Below are 18704 nucleotides of genomic sequence, written 5' to 3'. Positions count from 1 at the left end.
AGTTATCACCCTGTAAAGGTGATTTTTTTATTTTTCGAAAACTAAATTGCAGCCTTTTACCATAAAATAATGGCGAAAGAATACACTTTTTCGAAGAAAATGAATATTACCGTTTTTAGAGTGCTTGAAAAGATCTTTTAAATGCTTTTTTAAAAGTTCGTAGCTCAAAAACTCGCGGAGTTATGATAAAAATAAAATGGTCACTTTTTCGAAAAAAAAAACAAGAAAACCTATGACTAAAATCATAAAAATAAAAACTGTCAATTTGTAGGAAATTACACGAGCTACAAATTAACCTCTATAGTTGTACAGGCTTGAACTCATCATTTTTACGAGATTTTTGAGTTTTAACGGCTCAAAGAAGGTGGTCCTTACACGCAAGTCAAACTAAAAAAACGTAATATCTACAAAATAAAGATAACTACAGAACAATTGAAAGAGAGCAAAAATATTGCCAAAAAAAGACCTCCAATTTTACTCTGTTGCATTTTTTACGTATCTTGCTTAGTTTTTGAGATATGTCAAAAAAAAATAAAAAATTTTAAAAAATAAAAAAAATCATTGTTTTCAACATTTTTCCAAACTTTGGCATTCTAAACCGCTCGAACTTTCAGAGCCCATTGTTAGTACCGAAATATAGCCAACTGTAGATGTATTACGCTTAGTTTTTATTTTTATGATTTTAGTCATAGATTTTATTGTTAATTTTTTTCCAAAAAAATGAGGTGACTATTTTATTTTTATCATCATAACTATTTTTAAAAAAGCATTTAAAAGGTCTTTTTAAGCACTTTAAAACGGCCATTTTCATTTTCTTTGAAAAATTTGTTCTTTCGCCATTATTTTACGGTGAAATGTAGCAATTTAGTTTTCGAAAAATAAAAAATCACTTTCACAGAGTGATAACTCGTCTATTATTAGACGACCATACCAATAGGTATGGTAGGCTATTAGAGGATCGGCAAAAAAAAGTTTTTTTAATTTCACTCAAAATGAGTTATTTGGGTCATAAATGACCTAAATACAAAATATTTTCATGGTGTCTGTCTGTCTGTCTGTCTGCCGTCTGTAACACGATAACTCAAAAACCGCTGAACCGATTTTAACCAAATTTGGCACAAAAATACTGTGGCACCCGAGAATCTGGCCATAGTTTTTGGTGGGGGTGGGGGGTTGGTAAGGGGGTATGGGAGGGGGTTAAACATTTTTAAAAATCGTTACTCTAAAATTACAGTAGCTAGCGAAACGCGGTTTTCAAATTAAAATTAGGAATAATATTTGCAACAAAATTTGTAATAACATCAAAATCAGTCAAAGTCGCAGTTTTCGAGATATTTACATATTTTAGTATGGGCGGCTATACGTGCCTCTTGGCGCCAATTTTTACACCTACGGTAATCAACAAAAAATGAATCGATTCGTTATTCCAAAAGCTTCATTTTTGCTTTATATGAGTTTTGCGATGAAACGCAAGGTTTTCGAGTTATTTATAAAAAATGGCAGAAAAATATTCAGTTTTTTGATGAAAAATCAACATTTTTAATCCTAAATAACTAGGAAAATATTAAAGAGATTTATTTTTCACCCCCGAGAAGGGGTGGCACTCACCCCCAGGGTGAAAGCTCACATCGCTACTATGTAATTTTTGTTTCTTTATATCTCTATTCACTGTTAAAATTTGACGTCAATCGGCGCAGATGTTCAGAATTCGGACCCTAAAACCCTCGCTTGCTGGCCCTATAAGATTTATGGTTCGACTAGACTCGCATCTAAGTGAAGAATGATTATGTTTAGGGTCTCATCTGAATCATTATCGATCCGGTAACAGAAGACAGGACATGAAGAGAGCCCGCTCGGTCGAAACCATCTCCCGAGTTAGCCACGACGAGGAACTGACAATGACAGCGTCTGTTACTGCCAAAATTAACAACAGACAGTCGTTGCACGAGGACGTTTTGCTGCGCCATCCGGTGGAGGAAGTAGACAACGGCTTAGATAAGTTAAAGTAAGATTGTTGGCATATTTGTTTATTGTTTTCCGGATAATTATATAATTACTACACTTTGGCAGAACGAATTCGAGACCTAGTTCAAATGAACACAAAGCGGATGAGAACATTACCAACAAACTGAATGGTAGAGCTCACAGAACGTGGTGGAAGTCACCTTTATTGGATGAAAAAGAAAAACCGCCTGCGGATGTGGTCAAGCAAACGAAGATGATTTTCGAGAAAAGACCAGAACAACGGACTAGGAAGCCTCCACAAACGGGTAAGTTACATCGTTGATTGAAAGGTTTGGAAAGATACGTATATCCATTACCTCTCTATGGATTATCGCCTATCCCTGCAATGTGTTGGAGTTGGAGCCGAGTAAGAGACATCTAGATAACCGGTCCATGTATATTTTACATAAGTTTTTCTGGCCCAACAAGCCCTGGCGCAATAGCGCAACTCCAAAATTCCGAATATCGATTAGCCCTTACTCTGAAGGCGAACGAATGAACAGCTGATACTAGTGTCTAGTCTCTTATTGGTCTAGTTATCCGATCGATAATTCAAAATCCAGGCTTGTGCACTACGCTTGAGCTCGCTTAACTCAGCGACTTGTCGCTATGCAAATTCCTACAGAAGATTTATATACCCATTTCACCGGCTCGGCTTCACAGAGGAGTCGATATAGTTACAGTACAGTACTTTGGTACGTCTGTCCGTTCTGTAGCTACGGGGTATCCGTGAGAGGGGAAACGATATTCTCTCGATGTTTTTCGTAAAAAATTAGACGACGCGTCCCATCAATAAAAATTCGACAAATTTGCAAGTAGCCAATAAAATGAGTGGGCGGAGCTATTTGCGGTGACGTACTCGTCAAGTCGACGTATAAAATATATTGCTGTTTATTTAAGTGTTTTTTGTCCGCATTACTTTCATAGACACAGATCCAGCAGACGTACTGTACTTTATAAATATATGGAAGATACGCAACCTAGTGGGCGAATTCGTGACAAGTGCTGTACGGTGGAGCCTCTACTCGTTCTGCGGTCAACGCATAAAACAGTCATTTTCTCTAATTCGGCTAGCGAAGGCATACCGAAGACGGTGTGGAACCGAAAGCGACAGTGTTGTGATATTTAAATGTGTAATATCTGTAATACGTTTGACAAAAATATCTTTGGATGAAAAATCCGCGTTTAAGTATTCAAAATTTATTCGTGTTAAACATAGAATAAACAACAAAAATAAAAATTCTTTGATAGGTACTGAATATTTCGTATGATCGAAAAAAGTCGTTTAGTTGGCTTGGAAACAACGACTTGTTATTTACCATAATATTTTATATATGAAATAACAGCGATCTTCATTTCCAAGCCAACTCTGACGCCGTTTGTTTTTTCATATATGTTTTTTTTTCGAAAAATTACTGAGTTATAGCCAATTCTTTTCGTTTTTAAAAAATGTCACTTAGCCATGGAAACAAGATCAATCGTGAAATGTGAAACTGTCACTTCCAAACTTTGTAAATTAAAATAAACAAAAATTGGAAATATGAATTTTTTAAATGAAGAAAAGCGGGAGGATTATTGGTTCAACTTTTCTTGGCTATACATTTTCGAGGATACGTTGATCTGTGAACGTTACTTACGTTTTTTAGAGAACGGTTTTTAAGACATGTTAGAAACGTTAAATTTAGATACTCGCTGTAAATTCTAAAGAACCGTTTAATAATATATTCTCTCTTTTTATAAGTTATAAATCATAAAAATTAAGAATACCATACCAACTAAGTGAAATTAGTCAAGAAAGATAAGAATTGGCTATAACTCAGTAATTTTTCGAAAAAAACATATAGCTTATATCGCTGAAAAGCTTAAAAAATGGCGCTTTTTATGAAGTCATGGCCAACTATGGTTTCTATTTAAAAAAACAAATGTTTGTGTCCTATGTCAAAAATGACTGACTGAAAAAAATGGATAACACAAACTCATTAAGGATGTGATTATCTACAACTTTTATCTGAAAACTTGTTATCTAAAATAGATTATAATGGAATTAGGGACAATTTTTAAAATAGCCAAAATTTGTTTTTTTTTTCAAAATATCTAGTAAGACATGAACTTTTTCAAAAATCTGAAATGTGCATATTTTTGACCCCACAAAACTGCAATTCTTTCCCCATTTAACCGACTCTCTATCTCAAGTAGTTTCCGAGATATCCATAGAGAATATCGTAGGAAACCCACACTGTATATCTAAAGCAGAAAAAAAAATAACCAAGTCTTCACAAGCTTCTCTTTTTAAATTCCTATGAACATAAATTTCATCTTTAACTTTTCATGGACATATTCTTTCTTTGTGTAACTCAATAAATTCAGTTGTAATTTCTCTACTCCCCTCCAATTTGCTTTCAATTTTGATTTAATTTTTATAATCACAAGCACTTTATTTCAAGTAAATTGAAATAAATATGCAAGCAACATCAGCAAGGGGTACTCTTTAGTTTTATAGACTGCGGCGGAAGAAAATCGCTTGCGTATATGGGCGGCTATATTCTTGTTTAAGTTATCTCTCTCTTAACTCAATGTTATTTTCACAGGTGACGTTGCTGCTAAAGTAGACAGTTTCAACAACATCATAGTCAAGGCCAAAGTGGCCTCTAAAACTTCCAAACCTCCTATAAAACATATTAAGTCATCAACAAACGACAAACACAAAAACCAGCATCACCATCGCCCAGTAGCGAAACCGGTCATTTTAAACGAGGACATTATCAAACCGAAGACTTTGGACCTGAAAGGTTCGAAAAGGAACAGAAAAGATATACGCAGTCTTCCGAGTCCTATTCCGGATGTATCCAGAGTCGATATAAGGAATCAGGAGACTGGCGATGCCAGAAACAGTATTAGGAATCATTTATGCGAAACTCCGGATTTGATTTTGACGTCGAGTCCACTACCTAAAGTCGCTTCGCCGGGCTTTAGGAAACACAGTCCGGAGTATTTTATGGCGGATGTTAAGCTTCTTCTTAGTCCGGAAGCCACAAATCGGTAAGTGTGTCTTTATTTTTTTTTCTCATATAAATTACATTAAATATTATACAATAAACGAACGACATATGCGCATTAAAATAATTGTTAGTCATGGGTCAGACTAGGCAGCTTTTTTATGAGCAATAATCTACTGGACCACTGACAATCGTTTTTCGTTTAGATTTGAACGCAGTGGAATTTTACTATTAATAGCGTTTAATTTTTTAGATATCTGTTTCTGTTGCGAATTACTCAGATACTCAGCCTTTTTTCGAGAGTTTTTTTCCTCCTATTATTTTGGTGTGACACATGACGTTTGTCACACTTTTATGTCTTATAAACTTTGTGGATAAATAAATTCGCTTCATTTTTGTCGAAGATACCCCTGCGACAGTCGACTATCTGATTATCTTTGTCTTTGACATTGACTGACCAGTACCAATCGTCTGTCTTTCTTTTGTATATATGTCATTTTTACTAAATCAATTAAAATTTAAGCCCGGGAAATATATACGAGGATGGTCTGAAAAGTTTCCGTTCTCAACGTGAAGATGGCAGCACTCGTAGATAAAAGCTAGTGAATTTTTATTGTTCATCTGTTGACAGTTATTCACCAAAATTTCAGCCATTTTGGATGCGCAGTTGTTATGTAACAGCCGTTTGAGTGAGTTGATGTGAGTGTTTTTGCGAAAATGGACAAAATCGAGTATCGAGCTGTCACTAAATATCTGGTTTTGAAAGGCAATACACCTACACAAATTAAACATGAGTTGGATTCTGTGTATGGGGTCTCTAAGCAGCTGAATTTCAACGTGGCTGTAAGCGCTTGGGAGACGATGAACGTTCGGGACGTCCAAAAACTGTAACTACCGACGATAATAACGGCAAAGTTCACCAAATGGTGCTAGACGACCGCCGAATTAAAGAGAGAGAGATAGCAGAGATTATGAACATATCAAAAGAACGTGTTTGTCACATATTAAATCAAGATTTAGGCATGAGAAAGCTGTCCGCGCGTTGGGTGCCGCGTTTGCTCACGTTAGACCAAAAGCGTGTTCGAATGAACATTTCCAACGTTATGTTGGCGCAGTTTAGGCGCAATAAATCCGAGTTTTGGCGTCGATTTATTACTGTAGATGAAACTTGGATACACCACTACACACCAGAAACAAAAATACAGTCCAAACAGTGGACGGCAAAGGGAGAACCGGCTCCAAAAAAAGCAAAAACTGTTATTTCGGCTGGGAAAGTGATGGCGACTGTTTTTTGAAATAGTCATGGAGTTATTTTAATTGATTATCTTCAAAAAGGAAAAACCATCACAGGAGCATACTACGCATCATTACTTGACAAGCTAAAAGCAGAACTTGCGGAAAACGGCCACATTTACAGAAAAAGAAAATCCTGTTTCATCAAGATAACGCACCGTCTCACACCTCAGCGGTTGCCATGGCGAAAATCCACGAATTACGGTTTGAACTGCTTGACCATCCGCCTTACTCACCAGATCTAGCCCCTAGCGATTTCTTTTTGTTCCCTCATTTAAAAATTGCGCTCGGAGGACAGATATTTTCGTCAAATGAAGAGGCAATCACCTTCGTGAACCACTATTTGGACGGGATACAGAGATGGGAGCATCGCTGGGAAAAGTGTGTGTAAAGAGTTACAAGGGGACTATGTTGAAGAATAAAAACAAATATTCAGAAAAAATGTCTTGTATCTTTATTAGGTCGGAAACTTTTTAGACCACCCTCGTAAAATAGAAAATATCGAAATAGATAAAATAGAGAAAATAATATTGTTATTCGGATATTAATTATTTATTGGATAATATTTACTAGTATATTAATTATTTAAAGGAAAAAAAATAAAGGTAAATTACCTAATAATGTTTAACGTGATTATGTTAACAAAAAGATACAGGGTCAGGCAATAGTGAGTCGGGCATCTGTAGCTACTAGAATAAAAACCCAGGGAATTTTGTTTAGGTGCATACATAAAGTATGTACTAGGATGTATTTCAGGAAAATATTTAACTTCTAGAGGGTGGCTCAAAAAAGTCTCAGTGAATCGGGATTATTTTTTTAAATGGAACACCCTGTATATTGTTGCATTTTTTGCTTCCTTTCAGATCACTTTACATAATCCTAAGATATGAGTAAATAAATTTCGATAGTTTCAGAGATATTAATAAATAAATAAAAAAATATATATTTTTCAGCTTTAAAAAAAATACTAAAAATACAAGAACTGTCGTGAAATCAAAACTATATTAGGTATTTACTTTAGATGGTCTATAATTACTTTGCTATAAATATTGTAATCTTAAATCATACAGAGTGTTCAAAATTCTACGCAAAACTTTCTAAAATATAAAATCTTTTTCTTTGTTTTTTTTAATGGAACACCCTATATATTATTTTTTTATTAGATGGAGAATTAAAAAAAAAATTGTATTTAAAGTATTTCATAATTATTAATGGTTTTGCAGTATTATTTCATATGACTCTTTCAACGGTAAAACAGAGAAAAATCATTGGGTCGCTTTGATAAAAATTTACTGTGGAAAATGCCATATGAAATATAAAACCGCGAATATCTGCGAAACCGTTAAAAATTTTAAAATACTCTAAATACAAAAAATGTTCATTTTTTAAATCTGCTTCTATTGAAAAAATAATATACAGGGTGTTCCATTTAAAAAAAAACGAAGAAAAATGATTTTCTCTGTTAGAAAGTTTGGCGTAGAATTTTGAACATCCTGTATGATTTGCGATTACCATGTTTATATCAAAGTAAGTACAGACCATCTAAGGCAAATATCTAATATAGTTTTGATTTCACGACAGTTCTTGTATTTTTAATATTTTTTTTTAAGAAAGGCTGAAAATATATATTTTTTTATTTATTTATTAATATCTCTGACACTATCGAAATTTATTTACTCATATCTTAGGATTATGTAAAGTGATCTGAAAGGAAGTAAAAAATGCAACAATATACAGGGGTTCCATTTAAAAAAATAATCCCGATTCACTCACACTTTTTTGAGCCACCCTATAGAAGTTATAATATTTTCCTGAAATACATCCTAGTACATACTTTATGTTTTCACTTAAACAAAATTCCCGAGTTTTTTATTCTAGGCGCTACAGATGCCCGACGCACTATTGCCGGACCCTGTATATCTAGCTGATTAAAAGTCGGTTTATGAAACGATTTTAAACATGTATCCTGTTTTTTTTTGAACTTATGGAGTTCTGTTAAGTATAAGAAATATTTTTAAATATAATGAACTTGAATGTATTTTTAAAAATACTACTTTATTGGCCTAACACGTTTTTCAACTACTTTTTTTATACACATGTTTCAGATTTGTCAGTCCTGTTCTGAGTCCAAAACAACATCACTTACACGAAGACAAAATGGACCTACCAGGCATCAAACTCATCTCTCCGATTTCCCAGAATAACATCACCAAAAGCTCAGCCTCTTCCGTGTTCAACTTCATCAACGCTCAAGTAGATCAGAAACACCTTCCTATTGTTAATAAAAATGTCTCCGATGACAAAGTTCCTGTTTCTGAACCGCTAAATATTGAAGTAAACGGTTCCGGTGGTGAGCAACGAATGAAACGCAGTTTATCCGCTATCGAGATCGAGAAGAATCACAAGAATTCTTTGAAATCAGCCGAAGACAACCAGAATGAAGTTGAGGAAGTCACTCATAAAGATGATGAAACGCTGAAGAAACTGGATGAGAAGAAAGGGATCAGGAAAATCGTGGAAAGTTTGGAGAAAATCGAAAAGGAAATGGGAATTCCGAGTAGTGTTAGTGTCGAGGTTTCTAGTGATAACCAAAACGGTTTTAGTAATAATAGCAAAAACTCGTTTGATGGTAGTGGTGTTACAGAACACATAGACAAACCGAAAAGTATAACGGAATTAACGGGTACCACTGTGAAAACGGCTCCAAAATACACCAAACCCGCGTCATCATCGGAAATAACGTCACCGGTTTCGGAAAAATCTACGAAAGATGTGGATAGAATAGATCGCGTTGCGTTAAAACCAGTGCAAAGTGTCAGTGAAAACATTAGAAAAACTAACGATGAGGGTACGGTAAAAATATTGTTGCCCAAGAAGCCAAAGCCGCGAGTGGAGGAATCCACCACTGCCGTGTTTAACTTTACTACTAGAACTGACGTGCCAGATTATATTGCCAACGACAAAAGCCGAACGCCCAGTTTACCAGTTATACCAAAGGTAGGCTTGTAACATTATTTTAATAATTATTGTCCTTGTGTCCTTTTCTGGTTTAGGTTCAAAAACCTGTTCCACTTTGCTGTGCATAAAAATTTGGAACAATATATTTCTTGATACATCTTGCAATATTAATAAATTAACAGTATACAGTGTGAATCTCTAAAGTGGAATAACTTCATTATATCAAACCTTTGAATAAAAATATTAAGGAGGAACTATAATGTTGTCCATGTATTCATGCACGGTAGACGCATAGATAAATGAAACAAATTTAGATTGGAAAGTGTCCAATGTAAAGGATAGTGTAAATGCTATTTGGCGCTACTAACGGTCGCGACTCTAAGCTTTTGGTAATTTCGGATCGGTTCGGCTTTTTCCGGAATTATGTCGCCAAATATTATTTAATTTATTCAACTTTATTATTATTTTCCTTTAATTTTATAAATAAAATACAGTGTGTAAAATGTCATGTAAAATTTCCAGAAATATATTTTCGGAAATATTTCCTGAAACATTGGAAATATATGGAAATATTGGAAATATATGAAATATTTAAAAAAATAAGAAAAACTGAAATATTTATTTATAAAAATCATAACAAAACATCGCAAAACACAAAATGAGTTATTCTTCAAATTAAAAAATAAATTAAGGTTAAATTTGTACAAAAAAAAATATATTTTTGATACACTAGTCGAGCAAGAGGCATATTTTCATCGCTGTCATCAGCATCACACTCAATAACATCTTCTTGCCAGTCTACTTCCTCAAAATTTTCCATAGTATCGGAAATAAAAATTGATCTATTGCCGTTTCCTATTTTCTTCCAAGTTTTCATTGTGGGATACATAGAGTAGCTTAGCGGCTCTATCATTAGTAAGCCTGTTTCTCTTTTTTGAATGAATATGACTATAAAAAAAAAAAAACTAACTAACTGCTAAAACTGCGTTCCGTGGCAGCCGAAGATGCTGGCATCATCAACATTCGTGAAGCTACTTGTGATAATGAAGATGAAGAACACAGTCCTTTCCACCAGGAGACTGGGTTATCAAAACTACTTTTCCATATGAAGTTATTTCCAAATAACGTGCCACTTCTACAACGGTAATCTGCTATTTCATCTATTATTTCTTGCTCCTTTATATTGAGTTTATTTTTTGATATATTAAGTATGCATTCTAGGGCAGAAAGAATTTGGGTTTCATCAAGTTCAGAACCTTGTGATTTTGGATTTAGTAATTCTGCAGCGTAATAGATGGGTTTAATAGCAAATTTTTCTCTTTTGTCAACAAACTCCAACAATTCGAATTTTTCTTTGTCGTCAAGTGAGGACAATGCAAGATTATTCTGAATTACCCTTCTAATATCACAAAATGCTTTTACAGCAAAATGAATGTCGATCAGGGATTCCCCTACGCTACCACCTACAAGCTCGGGACTTCCCAGTAGAAATGCGAGGTTGCAAATACGTAGGTGAATCCTCAAACTGGATATATTCACCATATTATATGTTTGTAAAACTGTTCTATAGTAAGTTTAATGTTTATAGGGTTACAAAAGATGAAAGATATATTAATAAACATCGGGTTTGAATCGTTAATGACAAGATTTAAGTATTTTTAAAAATATTTCCAATATTCCCAATATTTCCAATATTTCCGAGACACGTTTGGAAATTTCCAATATTTCCATTTACAACACTAGTGTGTACAGAAGGACACGTATGAAATAGGTACCTATGAAACATTGGAAACCGACGTTATGCCACGATCCACGATGGTTTTTGCAGTTCACAGTCCACAACACAGCTTTTTAAATTTTTAATGCCACTTTTTCACAATTATCACGGGTTTGAGTAAATAAAATTTAAATTAAACTTACAAAATAGCAATAATTACTTTGAGAATGGACGCTTTAGATATTTTTTTCAATGAGGGCGGTTTAAATTTTGAAAGATTTTATCATGATTTTATAATTTTTGAAGATTCTGACTTTGACAAGAAAAAATTATTTCTGTTATTGTTTGCGGTTGTTCTTAGCAACTGCTATAGCAGCGCCAGATCGCATACAACGGTCGCGACCCAAAACAAAAGGACGGGCATATATTTTGATGAGCATTCCAATCTAAATTTATTTCCTTTATCTATGGGTAGACCGAGCAAGGGTCCTAGAGTGGGGATCCTTGACAGTTCTGTTTGATGATTCATTTGACACTTTTGAATTTGATTTAAAATTTTGTGGATTTGTCGGTCTTTACTGAGCTTATTTTATGTTATTTATTATTTGTTCTACTAATGATGTTTAAAAATAGTAAATCTAGAAGGAAATTGTAGCAGAACTTAAATTAACAGTGACGCTATTGCGTTTTATCGAAAAAGATTGTAAAATAGTTGGTTGTGTAGCGTGCAGTAGATCTCGGTCAAAAATGGAGAAAAATAATGGAATCACTTTTCGCTAGTAAGTGACTGTATAATATATTCACTTAAAATTAACTAATTATATATTTTTTCTTGCATTTTTGCTTTTACTACTTGTGAAAGATTAAATGTCAAAGAATTTAGATACGTCAATTTGACTTACCTGCTTCAGTAGCGTATCGGATGTTTGTGTTAATAAATAATTATTATAACTTATCTATTTTTATTAGAATTGTATATTTTTAGAACAATTTTAAGAACTACCAGCATTTAACAACGTAAAGTAAAACAACAAATTATTGAGTCTACCCTACATCATATTTTTACACGTTTTGAATAAAATTAGAACGGCACTGAAAAACCGAAATTTAAGTCCTTAATCTTTTTATTCAAAGTATCAAACAGAGAAATTAAACAAAATGCTTGATCGCGTCAATTATTACATATTTAAATTGCTCATATTTTAATAAAAAATATTTCTACAGAAAGTAGATATTTCTAAAAAAATGTTTCTAAAAACAGGATCGGGGAATAATATTGCCAGATTTGTAATAAGCTCCTTCCTAAGTTCTTATAGATCTGAAGAAAAAACGGGATTTTTTTCATTATTAGCAGAACTTTATCAAAAATGGAAAGGACAGCGATCGTTTTGTACCATTTCAGCATGGATTTATCTAATTATATTTTACAAAATGATGCATTTGGCAACTGTGCTTCATTTTAATTGTTAGCTTCTATGGTTTTTATAAATTATTTATAAATAGCGGTATTTTATCTTGACTGTTTCCTGCTGTTCGTGTCATAACCGACATCGACGAGAAGATGGAACTATAGTGTGCCATCAATTTAATGTTTATTAGATAACCTCTATAACGTGTCTTATCTGGCATATTTAAAAGAGATCTTTAGATAGATATATAGATGAAGGTTTCCGCAAATAATAACAATTTTAAACACTGCAACATACAGTAAACAATTTGTATACAAAGGTATGAAATAATAATTACCTTTGTTTTATAGTATTAAATAATTGAAAAATAGATATTTATATAGTTTGGTTTGGTTTGTATTGTATTTATTTAGTACACATTAATGATAAAAACTTGAAAACAATATAAACTTAATAGGTTGTGCAAGAATTTTAATTATTTTAATTTATATAACTAATTTCTAGTTAATTACATTTTACATTGAAATTAATAAAATTCTGGTCTATGTGAATATTATAAAATAATTGAAATATATTCGAATTTTTTAATTGTTTGCTCTATTATACTAAACAATAATTAATATGATTAGAATAGAGTTAATAAGTATTTTCTTGTTATATGAAGTGGTTACATAACAACATAATATTCAACTCATTTTATCAAATACTTAATATAATATACAGGTATGTCCTGGCAATTAGCTCAGTGATATAGAGAAATTCTGAAATAAATAACTTCTTTACACAAATACATATGCACTAAAATTAGTAAATTACTAATAATAGTAATACATACTTACCCTAATATCTTTATGTATTTGGCCTTGTTTTCTCCGCCTTGAAAGTGACCTTTGTAACTTATGCACATTATTAAATAAAATTACCATATTATTACTATATTTTACTACTACCCATAGAATACTTGCGATAAAATGCACACTTTATTTACATAACATTATACACTTAAAGACGTTTATTATTCAGTATCGTATAAATTATTATTTTTTGCACAACCCCTGTGCATATTGTATTAGTTACGATCCATGATCAGGGTGATATCTTATTAAATGTAAAAGATTGATATAACAAAATATTCTTTTTTTAATATTCGTAATTATTCGTGTACAAATATTATCGTAATTATAATATTTTATTAAACAATTTCAGTTTAATGCAAATAACTTACGACCTGTACAAAATATCAAAACCTTTTATCAAGATAACTTATATCGACAAGAATTATAGAGAATGAAAAGCTCTACAAAAAATGTCCTGTGAAATTTTCCCATAAAGTTGATAGTTGCGTCAAAAAATTTAAAAAATGTTGAAAAAAGATTCGGTTATTAGGAGCAGATATTTGGTTTCTTAAATCATGCAAAGCCAATTCAGTTTATCCTAGTTTTATTAAAGTTGATATTCCAAAAAGTAACGTTAGTGATAAGGTAGAGAAAATTGCAAAAGAAAAATGGCTTTATTTAGAAATCAAATTCCTGTATAGTAAACGAAGTATGCTTGAAATTGAAGCCTATGGACTTTACAAAAAACTGACTTATAAGCTAACTAATGTAGAGTATGAATGTTGGTGTCTCTTTCAGAGAAATATGTTTGTGGTTATCAATTCAAAATTTGTTAAGAAAATGTCCATTTTGAATAATAAGTTTAAAAAATTAAAAAGCTCAAAAAACAAACATGTTTTCCAAAGAGACATAAACATAGTGGAAAATCTTTCTTCGCAGACTTTTGATAAACAAGAGCTCAGTTTATTAAACAAAGGTTTAAAGTATGCATTGCCCAACTCTGGTAGCGCTTTGGAGGAAATCGTCGTGGGTGTTGAAACTGCTATTAAGCACTTACCCGAGGCTTCTAAGGTATTTACAAGAGAGGCTTGTAGAAATCAGTTATCAAAAATATCGTTTCAAGTAAATCATTAAAATCTAACAAAGAGCACAAGATTGTCAAGAGTTTGCGAAACAAAGATTGTTTCTACCTAAAAGCTGATAAAGGAAATAAGGTTGTTATTTAGTTTATAATCATCTGCTGATGATGCTGACATGGTTAGCGAAACGCGCGTCCAGTGTAAAAGTAAAAGTGTTTTGGTGTATTATGGTGATTTAGTGTTTTATTTTGCTGTGTAACACCAAAGGTTCCAACCCTCAACTGTAATCTAAAAATGACAGCGATCTTTATTTCATAACCATCGCTGACGCCTTTTGTAACATTTTCTGCATTTGTATGGTTCATAGTTTTTAGTATTTTTCAAAGTATTTATTACTATAAATAGGTATATATATTGTACTTATTAACTGTATTAACTGTATATATATGTATATTTCATGTAAACTATATCATTTTTAAACACAAATAAAAATACGAGGAATAATATATATTTCCATGTATTCTACAACATATTTATTAATCCGTAGTATCTAACTAGCATGACGTTATAAATCTCACATTTCGTGTTGATTTTTGCAAGAAGAGGAAGAACTGTCACTTGTTTTATTATTTTCCTTTTCTATTTCACGAAAGTAAAAAGAGTTACCTATCTGATTCTTTCAGGCACTCAATTTAAAGAATATCAGTAAATTTTTTGATAGAAGGATTTTATATTTGCCATGTTGGTAAAAATAACGGTCAAAATTCAAAGTTATTCATTTTATAGACTATACAGAGTTGTATTATAATTTAGTTAGGTAGGTTAGGTTAATTTTATATAAAAAAGTCATTCAGAAAAATATTATAAGGTATTTAAAAATATTATTTGCTATAACATGATACATACTTTTAGTTGAAAATTACTTTAACGGCACATGTATAAACATCGCATAATCGAATAACCTGGATTGTAGCTAATGTCACTAGCGGAAAAAACGTGAAACTGAAACGGTACTACCTTACGGACCGTCTTGGTAATTAACCGAGCTAAGAAGTGCGACTTATGTCGGGCAGGAAGTGTTCGAAATTAATAAGTCCATTACGGTGAAGCAAAATTTTGATCTAAACAGCACTTACTATGCCATAAAAATTACATTCCATTATAATTTTTCAATTTTTTAAACTCTCTGTATAAGTTGTTCACTTTCTTGTGGACCTTCTTGAAAAATTAATTTGAAATTTATATGTACCTAAAGTAGGGTTGCCAACTGTCAAAATAAAACGTAGGGGACGAGAAGGTAAAAATTGGCCCCGGGAGGCACGTATATAGCCGCCCATACTTAAATATGTTAATATCTCGAAAACTGCAACTTTGACTGATTTTGATGTTATTACAAATTTTGTTGCAAATATTATTCCTAATCTTAATTTGAAAACCGCGTTGCGCTAGCTACTGTAATTTTGGAGTTACGATTTTTTTTAAATTTTTAACCCCCTCCCATACCCCCTTACCAACCCCCCTCCCTCACCAAAAACTAATGGCCAGATTCTCGGGTGCGACAGTATTTTTGTGCCAAATTTGGTTAAAATCGGTTCAGCGGTTTTTGAGTTATCGTGTTACAGACGGCAGACGGACAGACAGACAGACACCATGATAATATTTTGTATTTAGGTCATTTATGACCCAAATAACTCATTTTGAGTGAAATTAAAAAAATTTTTTTTTGCCGATCTTAATAGCCTACCATACCTATTGGTATGGTCGGCTAAAAAAGATGAACAGGCGAAACATTTTTTTGAAACCTCGCCCAAATGTCTAGAATTTGCCAAAAAGTTATCTAAACAATATGTGATTGATGGTCTTTGTTACTTTTTTAAAAATGTTTATACTCAAAACCATTTTCCACAAAACTTTTTTTTCAAAAAATAAGCTAACAGTAAGTAAACATAAAATAGTTAAACGTTCTCCATTTTCTTTTCTGTACAAACGAATGGGAGTAGCGAAAGAGACATATTAACAATTTTTTTAAACATTGTACCGATAGACGAATATTTTTTAGATTTTGAGTTTGGTATGTAAAAAAGAGGACTTTTTCAATACGCGATAGAAAAGAGGACAGTAAGATCAAAAAGGGGACCTAAAGGCTTTCGACTCGACATATCCTAACGCAATAATAGAAGCCCTAGCGAGACAAGGTATTCACAGGCCTTATAGTATAGAAAGCCTCGCCAATATATACAAAGAAGCCAAAGCGTAGAGTAAGAGTAATGATATATAAAACAACCCCAGAGTGCCCAACTGGTAAAGTAGTACAAGGAGACGCGATATCCCCAAAGTTTTTTAGAGCAACGCTAGAAGAAATCTTCAGTCAACTGGACTGGACTGGAAATAGTAGAAGAATATTTATATTTAGGACAACTAGTACACGGCTCGGGATTTCTACTACCAGAAATCAACAGTAGAATTAAGTTAGCATGGAGTACTTATGGAAGAAAATATTTAAATCTAAATGCCACTTTATCTAAAGAAGAAAACATTCGACCAATGTGTACTACCAGTCATGACCTATGCATGCGAAACATGGGCACTTAAAACAGACATTATAAGGATACTGCAGATCGCACAACGCTCAATGGAACGAAATATGCTGGGAATAACCAAAAGAGACCGTAAAAGAATAGAATGGATACGACAAAAGTACCCAGGTAATAGATGTCATCCACAGAATCACCTTCCTCAAGTGGCAATGGGCAGGACACCTGGCAAGAAGAACGGACAACAGATGGACCATTAAAATTACAGCATGGTACCCACGAGCAATTAAGAGACCTAGAGGAAGACCGAACCCTGAGATGGGACCATGATATTAGGAAATTAGCAGGGATAACTTGGGCTCGCATAGCCAACAATAGACAACAATGGGTCCAACTACATGTGAGGGAGGCTACACGATAATCGGAAATAGTTGAATAGGCTGAGAATGATGATTACCGTGAAAAAAAAACTGCGTTGCTAAATGAAGAATAAAATATAAGAACTTGAAGAAGATTAAGATAAGGTAAGATAGAAGAAGAACTTAGAAGAAGTTAAGTCTTAGAACCAGTTTTAAATCTAGTTTACATTAGCAACATTTGCAGGTTATACTGCTTTGCTTGCTAGTAGAAATAGCTTGCAAATGGTGAAAGATGTAGTTGCCAAACTATTGAAAGCCATGCATCGGTCTAATTCAGAACTGAACTGATTTTTGGAGAATCAGGCTTAATATGTTGAGATCTCTCCACATGAATTTTGGATATGACAAGATAGAAGACCTTCTCTCAGTCAATAATAAGCATCTAATAAAGAGGAATAATATCAGTTACAGAAATATGAATCCATGAACATATTTTGGTAATTTTGTACATTAAGTTCAAAATAACCGAGATATTTTACTTTGAAAATTTCAAAAAAACATAATTTTTGCTTAAATTTTGAGAACCACTGGATCTTTTCTAAGTTTTCTTCCTTGTAAATTTAATCTACCACCTATGTTGCCATATTATCAAAAAATTATGTTTTTAAATTAAAAACTAAAAAAAAATCCAAATTTTTTTTTTCAAAAAATTCCAAATTTTCAGAACTTTTTTTTCGTTATTATTATTATTACATTTATTTTCCTTGTATGCCAGCAGAGATCTATTGAAACTTAAATAAAATCACACGGCACTTGTTTAAAACTCTCTCTCACGCATTAGCGTTAATCTCACTTTTCAAAGTATCGATAATGTGCTCTTTAACAGGCATCATTTCCACAAAAACGTGACGACTCCAAATCGTGATTCTTTTTGCGTTTTCTCTTAAATGCGGTGAGATAATTGCAAGTGAATTTGGAATTGATTTTTTTACTGTTAACACAGTTAAATTTAAATATACCGTTTAATAAAATAGTGTTATTATTAACCAAAGTTGGAGGTCAAAAAAATGAGCACTATTACAATGAGAGATAAAAAGTCTACCTTGGTCGCATATTCATTACTAGAAATACTTATTTATAATTTAAACATTAAAGAGTTATAAAAATAAATTAAATGTTATCAGGTAGTAATTGTTAATTTTGATTTTAACAGAACGTCAACGGGGTTCTTGTAGACGTCTGTTTTAAAAAAAGTAAAGCGTTCTCGAATAGTTGAATTTAAATATTTTAAATAGTTTTTTTCTTTATTCTTTGTATTTTTTTTTTGCCTCCGACGACGGAAAGAGATAAACTTTCCGAAACGTTAAGCATTTTTTTCTTTGTTAGGCAAATTTTTATTACTGTAAACACAACTTCTGACAAGCAGTGTCCGTTTTAGGTTTAACGCCAGAAGTGTTTACAAAAAATTACTATTTTATTTTGTAGATTTTTCTTGCAGTGCAGTGGCGAAATACCCATA

General features: G+C 32.6%; 1 protein-coding gene across 2 annotated transcripts in view; it reads left to right on the top strand.

The window, feature by feature from the left end:
• LOC115887881 overlaps nucleotides 1-18704 on the top strand; it is a 97959-nt gene that overhangs the window by 32507 nt on the left and 46748 nt on the right. For both annotated transcript variants that reach the window (XM_030907401.1, XM_030907403.1), the window contains exons 3-6: nucleotides 1795-2005; nucleotides 2071-2270; nucleotides 4593-5043; nucleotides 8399-9290. In XM_030907401.1, the coding sequence (XP_030763261.1) occupies nucleotides 1795-2005; nucleotides 2071-2270; nucleotides 4593-5043; nucleotides 8399-9290 (1754 nt within the window). The remainder of the gene's footprint in view (nucleotides 1-1794; nucleotides 2006-2070; nucleotides 2271-4592; nucleotides 5044-8398; nucleotides 9291-18704) is intronic.

This window comes from Sitophilus oryzae, unplaced genomic scaffold, assembly GCF_002938485.1.
Source record: "Sitophilus oryzae breed Bouriz unplaced genomic scaffold, Soryzae_2.0 scaffold_660_pilon_pilon, whole genome shotgun sequence".
NCBI lineage: Eukaryota > Metazoa > Arthropoda > Insecta > Coleoptera > Curculionidae > Sitophilus > Sitophilus oryzae.
This window is presented reverse-complemented; position numbering and strand designations above follow the sequence as displayed.